Source organism: Gekko japonicus, unplaced genomic scaffold (genome assembly GCF_001447785.1).
Source record: "Gekko japonicus isolate JY-2015 unplaced genomic scaffold, Gekko_japonicus_V1.1 scaffold54, whole genome shotgun sequence".
Lineage (NCBI taxonomy): Eukaryota > Metazoa > Chordata > Lepidosauria > Squamata > Gekkonidae > Gekko > Gekko japonicus.
In genome coordinates this window covers 887,140-900,024 of record NW_015167058.1, presented here as the reverse complement: position 1 = coordinate 900,024, position 12,885 = coordinate 887,140, and the positions used below count along the sequence as shown (strand labels likewise).

General features: G+C 40.8%; 1 protein-coding gene across 1 annotated transcript in view; it reads right to left on the bottom strand.

Annotated features, from left to right (window-relative positions):
- ATP9B (ATPase, class II, type 9B) overlaps positions 1 to 12,885 on the bottom strand; it is a 247,304-nt gene that overhangs the window by 219,339 nt on the left and 15,080 nt on the right. The window contains exon 2 of the mRNA XM_015412490.1: positions 5,014 to 5,187. Within this exon, the coding sequence (XP_015267976.1) occupies positions 5,014 to 5,187 (174 nt within the window). The remainder of the gene's footprint in view (positions 1 to 5,013; positions 5,188 to 12,885) is intronic.

Genomic DNA, 12,885 nt, shown 5'->3' with positions numbered 1-12,885 from the left:
ACTCAAGATATGTAGTAACAGCAATTGTAATTAAAATGCCCATGGCATGAAGACTTTTGTTGTTTTTTATGTTGTCAGAAAATATGTGGGTTGGAGATCCTAATATGCATTAAAAGCCTATGCTAAAGAGTATTTGAGCATAATACTTTAGGTACCTTTGACAGCTTTAAAAATGTAAACAAACTTCTAGAGAAATCAGAAGTTTAGCAAGATATCGTTTTGATAAACCCTTATATACAACAAGTTGGATGTTACCATTCTCAAGTGGAAGGAGTTGTGTAAATGGTTCTTACCAACCTTGTCCTTCCCCTCACAGCTCCATATGCCTAAAAGAGGTCCTGCTGAGGGTCAGGGAACCCTCCTGAACAAACACCATGTAGCTTGACTACAGCATGGAGGGGAAACAGGACAAAAATGCCTCTCACAAATAAACAGAGCAATCTTCAGAAGGAGCTTGCTCTCTTAATACATGAGTGGGAGGTATAAAATTTCCTGGGTCCCCTTTCTTATTGAGCCTACCCATGTCAAATAGCATCATTTGCAGGATAGTCTCCTAACGCTAAATTTAAGTCTTCAGAGTGAGTAGGGTTCCACCCATGGATGGTAGTATCTAATCATGTGATTGTTGAATATTTTAACTCTGCATGCAAGAGGATCTGGGAGGAAAAGAGTTAAGAGAATTCTCTGCTCGGTTGGCCCCACTCTCTCATGGGTTAGATATTGAGCCTTATGACAGCCCCCGTTCACTTCCCTGTCTTAGAGGCTAGATTCCCCCCCCCCGCCCGTTTTTCTCTTTTTCAGACTGAGCAGCCCTTGGCTGTCCCACCCTGCGTCAATATGGTATTTTATTGCTGGCTCAGCCCAGGAACCTGAGGAAAGGGTCAGGATTGCTCTTTTAACTTAAACCACTGAAAATGGTTTTAATGTTTAAAATTAACAAAATATTTTATTCAACATAAAAGAAAAAGGTCAAGTGAAATTAGGGGTTGAAACGTTTGAGGTAGCTCAATCTAGATACCTCAGAGGTAAAACCAATACATGCACAGACTTTAGTTCTTATGTTTCAGGCTAATGAGAGTTTCTTAAGCTATTGTTACTTAAATGTTTATGTTGAGAGGCTTTTGTTCCAGTGTTTTCCCAAACGCTCCAGTACACTGTCTTCGAGTATCCGCTGACTCTGTCAGTTTCCAGAAGGCTGGAAGTACCCAAACCCTTTTCTTGAAACACCAGTACTCGTCTCAAATTTTTAACTGATTCTTAAGATCTCTAAAGGCAGTTCCTAACCACACCAGACCAGAGATCTCTCCACTCTTCAGAGCTAACTCCCTCTGACTGGGTAGGGAAATTCTCCTCTCAATACAAAACCTGACCTCTTTCTCTGACTTGAATGGGAATCTTCACCTAACTTCCCAAACTTTCTTGTCAACTTTCCCCAAGTTCTCCATCAGTGTAAAACTGCTCTCAGCTAAGGCTGAAATCAGACTCAGCTCAGTCTAGGCAGAAATCTGACTCCTCAGCATGCAGCTCTCTTTTCCTGCTCAGCTGATGCTAACCAATCAGATTGCTTGGAGCAGCCTGTCACTCAATGCTCTCTGTTTCTGTGTAGTGCTGTCCATTACAAGCCTCTTCAGCCACTGCTTGTCTTCTGCTTCATCTTCTGTAGGACCTCTCTTTTACAATAAGTTAAATGTACCTATATGAATATGTCATGTAAAATGTGCTTATATTTTTGTAAGTAAAATTTCTTTCCCTTGTTACCATTGGAGTCAGATCATCTTTGTAATTTATTTGAACAGCATTTCCCCCTTAACTGGGAAACGTGGAGGATCGGGGCTGGGACGGGCACAAACCGGCTCACAAACTAAAGTTTGTGACGAATATTGGGCAGTTCATGCTTCACAAAGTCAAACTTTGAAGCTGTTTGTGGAGGTTCAGCATTTTCCCCTTAACTGGGAAACGTGGAGGATCAGGGATAGGGACGGGTACAAACCGGGTAACGAACCTCAGTAACCAAACCATTTTGTTTGACGCTTAAAAGTTCTTGATGGTCTGTGGTTTGCGAACTGGGCACGGCATGAACTGAACTGCATTTTCCTGGTCTGTGCCCATCCCTAATCAGGGATACTGCATAAAACCTCTGTGCTTCCAAGCCATATGATTTTTTTTTCCATTTAACCCAATAGTGATAACACACAGAAAATCCACAGACTCTGTGGATGACTTCCCCCACTACGGCGAAAGTTTTTTTATGTTTCAGAATCTTTCAAAGACAGGATCAGCATGTAGTTTATTAACACTGACATTCACCAAGTGTGTATGAGTTCTTGTTTATTTTACCTAAATTAGTGTGAACCCTACCAACAGTGAGGGATTGCAGACTGAGTGGTGGTTCAGTTTCCACTTCCAAGCAGCCTCCAGGAAGTTTGGCCAGGGTCCCCAAGTAGAAGAAGTGCATTACTCTAACCATATCCTTAGCATGGTTATGTAAAACAGCTTCAGTTCTTAGCTCCTGACTCCATTACGCTTTGCACTTGTTCAGATGGACTGTTCTCCTCATTTACTATTAGCGTAGCAAATTAAGTAATAGATAAATGATGCTAAATAGATACATAATGCTAAACTAACAGTTCCATCCTAAGCACTGTCAAAAACATCAATGGTCTTAGAAAGATGCAACTCCACTTAACCATGGCACTGTAAATGTATCAACAGCCTAATTTAATACTTCAGTAAGGCTCAGTCATTCAAAGAAGAATCTAAAAACTAACAGATTATATACACACACTTGAAAAACAGGAGGAAGAAATCCACTGAACCTGACTGCAATTCTCTTGTCAGAAATCAGAGGTATATGCATGGTGCCAACCTAAAAAGAGCTGTTTCTGGTTTGTTATCCAAAATAACCCATACGCTTAAAAAACTGCACTATTACCTTCTTTCTGAAGTCTTATCTTCACTTCAGAACATTACTAAGTGTTGCAGTTTTATTTCAAAAAACTGCATTTAATACAAGTCTAAAATGAGAGACATTCTAACAATGCAAGACTCATTTACCCACTAGACTGTACAAAAGTCAAGCATGAGAGTTCAACACAAGAGGTTTATAAATGACAGCGGAGTACCAGGAGATTATTCTAACTTGTATTCACTCTAGAGTCATCAGTTACATGTACTTTTTAACCTTTAAAGTTGAAATGTTAACTTATCATCAGTTAATGAATTTACATTTCCCTTTTCACCAACATCAATCAACCCCAGATATCACCCAGCGTTAGTGAATTAGTGTTAAGACTCTTGGGAACATCCATGAAAGGGTACTGCCATCTTTCTTTCCAGGTGAGGTTCATTAAAAAAAAAAAGTTAGTAAAAAGGCTTACAATTGGGATTTGAGCCCATTCTAATCCTAAAACGAATGAAAATGTATAGGGCAATATAAAATAGCAAAGGGAATTTGTGGTACTGTTTTAAAAGACTGGACAGTGACAATTACTAACTACACTACAGGTGGATAAAATGCAATTAATGGTAATAAAATCCCCCAAATAATCATTAACAAATGAAATTAGAAAACCAATTTTTCCTCCTATTACAAAGAGCACTAAATCTGAACATTAATTTTGTCATGGCTCCCATCTCACAACTAGGAATCTATCAGTATCTTCATTAAAAAATATGAGTATTTTAATGAAGACTCTGTATTGAAAAATGCACACATTTTTAAAAAACTAAATTATTTTCAGATAAATCAAAGATGTTAAGTTATAAATCATAAAACTATTACTAACTGATATCTCATCCTGCAGTTCTTTCAAGCCTAAAATAGAGATACTGGCCAGTTTCCAACCACATTAATAAAATGTAAGTGATTTTAAGGGAGTAGCATTTTCCACTGATTCCTCCCCCTCCCAGACACACACACTGCAGAGCCCACTATGCTCTTCCCAAGAGTCTACTGACCCCCCCAGAAATAAACCTTCAGAACGTTCAGGGGGCTGCAGCAGAAGAGAGAGATCGACAGAAACCACTGCCCCTTCTTAAGAAAAAGGCACTCACATGTTCTGAACTGTAGGCTGGATACAGGCCAATGGCTCCTCAAACCTCTGTAAACCTTAACTTACGATAGCGGCTTCCCAGGATCAGTATACTCACCATGAAGAAAAACTGTTAAGATGTTCGCAAAAGACCATGGATGTTAACCAAACTCTGACAGCACAGTCTACCCTATTATCAGGAAGTATAAAGAGCTCTCCCCACTTAACCAACAAAGAGTCTCATGGCACCTTACAGATTAACAGATTTATTAAACCATGAACATTGCTAGACCAGAGTCAATGTCATCACACAGATTCGGACCAGAACAGACCATGGTGGAGAGACAGAGTGGTGCTCATTTAACTCCCTTCCCCTCCACAAAAGTAATTATGGTGCAGTGTAAACTTTGACCATGACCAGCAAACTGGAGGCTAACTATGGTTCTAAGCCTTCTCATTAACCGCTATTAATATCAAAACAGGCACAGCACTGCACTAGTTCTGAAAAGGGAAGGGAGGAGAAATTTGGATGTGAGAGGTGGGGGGGCAGAGGACAAAGGATTCAAGCCCATGCCATGCCCTCTAACTATGGTTATGAATTTGTAGAAGAATCCAAACAAGGATCCACAAATCCCCCAAAGAACACTGGCACAAAGGAAGCCATTTCCCCTCCTCTGAAGTGACAACAGGCTGTGTGCATGTGACTACTTTGGAAGTAAAGGATGACTCAAAGCAGTGATTCACTGTGGGGACTCGAGAGCTGGGGGTGGAGATACTTCTCCCCCATACCGTTCACCTCACCATCCATTGCCTGCCTTATCACACTCATTAGTCCTTAACTTTAAAATACAGAATTTTAAAACCTAAAATAGTGCCATTTTACACTACTTTGTATATGCAAAACAGTTTGTATTTACTTAAACTCAACACAGAAATCAAGCTTTTGTATAGTTTGAAGAGAAAGTCAGAATCATCAACTAACCTGGTGCAAAGAAATTTCCAGCCGCCACACACAAACCATTCTATGCCTCTTTTTCTCTGAGAAATCCGAGCTCTTGGTAAAGTATGGTAATCACTTTCATCGTTTTCAAAGCCTTCTTCTGACATCATTAAGGGCATTTCATCCAAGTGAGAGGACTCATCTTCTACCTGATATCTGTTGACATTAAAATAATTTAGAACATTAAGAGTGTTTACAACTAGTAGGACATTTGTGTTGCTTGCTGTGAATACCATTCTCCAGGTTCTCCATTTCAAACAAGAGACATAACTCTCTAAAAGGAATCTGAAGACATCATAGTGGGGAACGTTCCCCAGGACACAGAACAGTTGTATCAAGAGGGAAAAATACATTTCATTGTCATACAACAATTTCACTGAAGGTATGTGAATTATAACAAGATTGCATATAACAAATAGAAACATTCCTAGACACCGTAAAGACTATGCTTGTCCAATATGCTTCTTTATTAAGAGAGGGCTGTAGTACATCCACTTCTAAAGAAGCCTATCCTTGACCCAGGGGATCTCAAAAATTATCAAGCAGGCTCAAATGTTCCATTCTTGAGTGAGGTGATTGAACAGATAATGGGTGGACAATTCCAAGCTTTCCTGGATGAAGCAATTTGTTTGGACCCCTTCCAATTTGGGTTTAGGATTGATTATTGGACTGGAATAGTCTTGGTCACCCTGGTGGATAACTTGCGACGGGAGATGGACAGTGGGAGTATGACTCTGTGTATTCTCCTGGACTTCTTAGAGGCTTTTGATACCGTCAATCCTGGTGTCCTCCCAGACCACCTATCTGGACTGGGATTGGGAGGCACCATTCTGGGATGGTTCCAGTCCAGGCAGGTTTCAGAAAGTGGTGCTGGGGGACTGCTACTCAGCCCCTTGGCCTTTTGCCTATCAGGTCAAGCAAGGCTCCCTCTTGTTCCCTACGCTTTTAAACATCAACATAAAACTGCTGGGTGAGATAATCTGGAGATCTGAGCTGGGCTGTCACCAACATGTGGATGACATTGAGCTCTATCTCACACCACTGGGTGATTCCATGGAAGCTGTAGAAAGTGTGAACTGGTGCCTAGAGGTAGTTTTGGAGTGGATCCAGGTGAATAAACTGAACTTTAATCCCAATAAGACAGATGTACAACTGGTGAGCAGAATGTCTGACCTGGGATTTAAGGTGCCACCCATTTTGGACATAGGTGCACTCCCCTTAATGAATAGGTCTGTAATCTCTTAGACACAGGCCTATTACTGGACAAGCATATGGCAGCTGTGGTCAGGAGTGCTTTTTACCAGCTTTGTCTGGTTAGCCAGTTGTGACCTTTCCTGGGTAGAAAAGATATGGCCAATCTGGTACATGCTCTAGTTACATCTAGATCAGATTACTGCAATAAATTCTACATAGCCTGCCCTCGAGAAGTGTCTGTAAACTTCAGTTGGTGCAGAATGCTACAGCCAGGATGTTGACTGAAGGGATCACAGGGACCATATCAGTCAAGTCTTGGCCCATTTACACTGGCTCCCAATCTGTTTCCAGGCACAAACCAAGGTGCTGGTGTTGACCTTTAAAGCCCTGAATGGTTTGGGACCAACATACCTAAACGACTGCCTACTCAGTTACAAAGCTAGCTGACCACTACCAGACCATCTTCTGAGATAAGGTGGGTGGCAGCCCCAGAGAGACCTTCTTGGTTGCAGCATCAAACTATGGAACTCTCTCCCCAGTGAGATACATTTTTGTTTCTCCCACCAGCAGATGAAGACTTTTTGGTTTTCTTTGGCATTATCTCAGTGATCCCTTCCTTCCTGCCCAATATTTTAATTGCTGTTTATGTTTTTTATGCATTTCAGCTCTGGTTTTAATAATTTTAACTATGTATTTTTGTTAGTTTTAATGGTTTGTATGATTTTAATATGTACGTTTTAATTTCTTAGCTGCCTTAGTAGACCTTATGAGAACAGAAAGGTGAGGTATAAATTTTGAAAAATAAATAAAATTTCACATGTATGTCTGATCCCAGGCAAATCCTGGAGTAGCAAAAATGACAGTACCATAAATTATACACTATCACCTTTCAGTCAGGATCAAACACTGGTCAGTTTTGGGTTAACAGCATACAATAGAAATTAGATATATTTTTCTTCCACTTTATGCAAAGCTCTCTTTTTTATGAAAGCTCCCCCTTTTATATGAAAGGCTTGGACCAAAAGAGAGATTTTTTTAGACTGGACCAGCTGATAAGACTATGATGAGTTTTTCACCATTTTCTCAGCTGGGGTATCTGAGATGTCTAGTTGAGGTCTAGATATGACTTGTCAACTTCTGTTGAATGTCGATATTTATTACTGCAACATCCGTTGGTATCTAAATATGGCCTTGTGGCATTAAGAGCCTCAGAGTCCTCTTTGCTTCTGGATGGAATTGAATTGATGCAGAAAATGAAACCTACAATATTTGTCTATAAATATTTGATGTTGATTAATAAATATGATATGCAGAGAATCAAGGATAAGGAATGAGACCACTCAATTTTGCCAAAGCAATGGGATATGACCTTATTATACCTGCTCTCCCCATGGATCTTAAGTTGCAAATTATTCAACAAAAAATTATGTTAAGAATATACTGGACACCACAGCAACTCTTTAGCAAAGTACTGAATAAAGTGTCTAAATATTGGCATTGTAACTCACAGGATGCATCCCTTAAACACAGGCTTTGGACATGCCCAGTCATTTGGTTTTCTGAGAAGTTATTATTTATATAAATGTTGTATTAGAATGTTCACTGATTTTAGAGGATGCTTATGTACTTTTAAACTATCTGCCCATCTGTTGGAGGCTAACTGATGGTCAATGAAGATGCAAGCCCGGTTCAGCCTCCCCATGGGCTCCCCTGGGCTTGGGAGGGGTGGGAGGAGGCTGAACGGGGCTTGTGTCTCTTAGATGCAAGCCCCATTTGGGCTCCCCTGGGCTTGGGAGGGGGGGAGGAGGCTGAACGGGGCTTGTGTCTCTTAGATGCAAGCCCCATTTGGGCTCCCCTGGGCTTGGGAGGGGGGGAGGAGGCTGAACGGGGCTTGTGTCTCTTAGATGCAAGCCCCATTTGGGCTCCCCTGGGCTTGGGAGGGGGGGAGGAGGCTGAACGGGGTTTGTGTCTCTTAGATGCAAGCCCCGATCAGCCTCGCTAGCGGCTCCCGCGGGCTTGGGAGGGGGGAGGAGGCTGCACGGTCCAAGCCCTGTTCAGCCTCCCCCCCTCCCAAGCCCACGGGAGCCACTGGCAAGGCATATTCGCTCCATAAGACGCAGGCACTTTCCACCCCCCTTTTTGGGGGAGAAAAAGTGCGTCTTATGGAGCGAAAAAAATGGTATAATACAACACCTCTGGTCAATCAATGAATCTAGGACCTTAGAACTCTATCAATATTTGAACACATGGCACACAGACTACAATTGCATATAGCCTTAATTATAGATATCTGGAAACCTTTTATAGAAACGTATGTGTAGATCTGCCACTATTGTTGTTACATTTTTGTCTCTAGTTTATGTATTTTTTTATTCTATTTAGTTGCTGGATTTTGAGTTTTTCCCCTTGTTCTTTCTTTTTTTTAGAAGGAAAGGAAAAAGTCTCTCCATTCTTCAACTGTCACAGTGCTGCTATTCTTCACAAACAAGCCTGTGTGATGAACAAACCCTGCTGGGATCGCTTGGTTGCACTTTTACTCCACAACAGCAGTGGGAGGCATACTGGTATGTTTTCTAAATGAATTTGCCCAGAAATATCAGCATCACTGCATGACTTTCACAAGAATATAAAAATATGCAGTAACCAGAGTCTTAATCTTAACCACCAGTGCTGTGATATACAAATGCTGGTTCAATTCATACATTCATCTTTACCACAAGAAAAGATGTAAGTGTGTATACAGAGACAGATATCCTTTAATTACTTAATACTGATCAATAATTCTCTTCAATATGCATAACAGTGATAACTATGTACATTATGTACACATACTATGTACACTATGTACTACGTATAGTATCACTGCAATCCCTTATGGGGTCTAGCCCTTTCTGCCTTCAGTTTTCTAATACCAGGGCACCATTGTAATAGCTGTGACGCAGTCTGATCGCCATTGCTTAAGGGTTACATTTATAATTTTAGTTTTGATTTTATTGTTTTATAGTAGATGGTGTAACCAGTGTTCCCTCTAAGCTGAGTTAGTGTGAGCTAGCTCACAGTTTTTTAGCCTCCAGCTCATACATTTTTGTCTTAGCTCAGGAAGGATGGCTCCAGAGCAGACTTATTTATGACACAGCCAAATCGCTTGCTCACAACTTTAACGCCAATAGCTCACAAAGTAGAATTTTTGCTCACAATGCTCCACAGCTTAGAGGGAGCATTGATTGTAATCTGCCTTGAGTCCACTTGTGGAAAGGGCGGGATAGAAATTGAATCAAATAAATAAATAAACATACTCTATACACCATACATAATATACATTATGTACATTAATCCTTGGCATGCTAACTTGAACGTAATGTGGAGATTTGGTACTGATTAACCATTGGCTTTATATTCTCAAATGATGACCATTTTTTCTACATCCCAGATGCTTTTGTTGAACTTGATGCCACTCCCACCAAAAATCACTTGACCCAAATAACACCCCCCCACACACTGTAACACATTGTGTACAGGCTGTAGTAGACCTTTCCACCATGGTCGCAAACCTCTTTCTACCCTCTATTAAAAATCTACCCGCTGATGAAGAACTAAAGAACTAAAACATCAATGAATCCATATCAAGTTATATTCCTGTCATGAAAAAGAATATGCTGCATGTTTAAAAACCTGTTCACATGAAGTCAAGCTTAACATATATAAAATGAACGAAGTGTGGGTTCAGTGGCACTTTTAGGACCAACTTAATTTTATTCAAAGTATACCTAGAATAAAATTCTGTTGGTCTTAAAGGTGCCACTGGATTCAAACTTTGTTCTGCTGCTCCAGGTCAACACAGCTACCCACCGGAATATATGAAATGTTCCAATTTTCTTTCCTATGCATTATCAACATTTTTTTTAACTCTACAGGTTATGAAGTACCCTCTAGTAAACCATTGACTGGATCCAATACTCTTCTTCCACTTGTAGAAAAGCTTACAACAGTGGAGTGATTTTCCCTTGCCACTGTAGACTCCCACAAAGAACCCAAGCCTTTTCATAGAGTGTCCTTGATTCCAGAGGCAACATTTCAGAGGATGTGGCAGGCTGCAGTGGGGCAGGGAGACTTCTGTACTGTGAGCAAAGCTCCACTCATGGTACTTTGGATCCAACACATCTGTAAAATACGGTATCATCTAACAACATCATACAAACAGCAATAATTGCTCTGGCGGTAAATATGGGGATTTAATATATGCTGTTGCATTAATTTCTTTGTATGCACAGGTACAAAACAATTAAATTAGCTACAGAGCCAAAGGAAAACAATGGCTTATTTGTACAAGACCCTGTCAATGAAATATTTCAATGAATACTGTTTGGCTGCATTTGCTTCTATATGGAAATGTGCCTTTAACAAATCTAAGAGAACAGACTGCACTCAGTTTTGATAATGATTACACATGTATATTCAAAATTAAAGTTCAATAATTTCTTGAAAAAAATGAAGCTTTCATATAATTAAAATGATACCTTCCCTTATGGAAATATTTTATATTTTCTCAAAAGTATTTTAGATCTATGAGCACTGTTTTAACTATACAACAGCAGAAGCCAGATAACAAGTAAGTATCACGTTTAGCAACTTGACTTAAAAATGCAGCCTTTGAACTGGCAAGCAATTTATTCTTTCCCAAAAGCAATTTTCCTATTGTGCTGAAAAATTTTACCATAGTATTTAAAAACAATACAATGATGAATAATGGATTTTTCATAGGGAAAAAAAATCTCAGTTCCTTTGCAATCTAGTGTCATGTACAATTAATTGTCTGAGGTGCTGGTTTTCCATGACTGACAAACCAATTAAGTGTAAAGCTAGAAACTTTTATAATATAAAGAAGCTCTGAAAGCAACGTGAATAAAGCACTAAGAATGCAAAACAGAACACAAGTGGTACTAAATCAGCTGTGGAGACAGGCATCTTGAAACAAAAATGGTTTCACAAGGAAAAACATTAATATTAAACAACTTCTAACAAAAAAAAAACCAAGAAGAGGAAGGATTACAATAAATACTTTTAAATTAACTTTTATATAAACATCTGCTGTGAAAATTATACCATGTTTTCTTTGAACACTGATGGCTTCTAAAAGGAATAAAGTAACTAAAAGTGAGTGCATTAAGTTTCAATTGTACTTTACTGTCTATATCATATCTACATTTTAAAAGTTATTTTCTTTTACTCTACCACTACACAAAACTTTAGAATAAACAACAAATCATGGGATGCACCTACAGATACCCCATCACAAAGGAGTAGTTACATTTATACCCCACTCTTTCTGAGAGCTAAATGCACCTAAATGGTTACCAGAAAGCTTCCCACCCAAGTAACTTGGAGCACCAAATATGCTTAGCAGAAGAATCGCACTGCACACTCTCAAACCAGTCTATGGGTCATGCGATCCTGATTCTCCTACAGCATTTTACATATGTGAAGTCGCTTTCAAGATACATTCCCATTGGAAACAATTACATCCAGTACCTGTAACTTGAAGACACAAAAATCCTCAGTGCTTACTGCTAGGCAGCCACAACTGTACTGCAAGCCTTCAAGCTTTGGTTTCTGTCAGTAAAAGGCATGTCAAGGGACAAGACCATTTCCAGGGCTGTTCTGGCCTTTGAGTAAGGAATCACCAGGGTCAGACCTGGCAGCAACCAACGGGCAACTTACTACAATGGAGCTTGCATGACTCATCCAGGCCTGGCTGCTTGCTATTGTTCAACAGCAGCCACCTCAAAAAACCAATGTGATTAGCATACTAAACTTTTTTTCAAAATGGAGGTGGGAGCTATGTTCCAGGTGCTATTCAAGCCTTTAACCTAAAAGTCATTCTATTATCCTTTATGGAGTAGCCATAAGGATTATCTTGGTAAATGAAAACATTGATCATATTATATATTTTCTGAGAAAATCATTAAACATCCTTCACTCCATTCAGAAGTCAGCCAACCTTCCCTTAAGGCAAAAGCTTGGTTGCAAGCGTTTATACCACAATTCCCTCTAAGCTGCATTATGGGGTGCCGGCACAGAAGATTTTAACAGGGAGATCAGGTAGGGCTGCCAAGTCCCCCTGGGGGGCAGGGAACCCCCCGCCCCAGAGGCCCGTTCCCCGCTGCCGGCGGATCGGGCCCCGGTGGGAACCCCGCCCGGACGTGCGCGTCACCCGGAAGTGACATTAGGACGGTGAGCACGCTGGGGGCGGGGCCACGACCATCGGAGGGAAAACTCTATGGTTTTCCCTCCGAGGGTCGTGGCCCCACCCCCAGCGTGCCCAGCGTCCTAACGTCCCTTCCGGGTGATGTGCGTGCGGCACGCGCGCTCCAGTCACCGCCCGGGAGTCCCCCGCTGCGGCGACTGCAACGACTTGGCAACCGTAAGATCAGGGCTTGTGAACTTTTGCTCACAAGACATTTTATCCCTTCACTGAAACAATGGAAGATGGGGGTGCCTCCTTCTGCAGCCCACAGAATTGTATGCCCTGCTCCAATCTTTTTAACACTGGGGGGGGGAGGCACCAGCAGCTATGCTGAAAATTTGGTGCCTCTACCTAAAAAAAGCCCCCCCCAGTCCAAGATACCCCAGATCCCCCCCCCCGGCCCATTTATTGTCTAT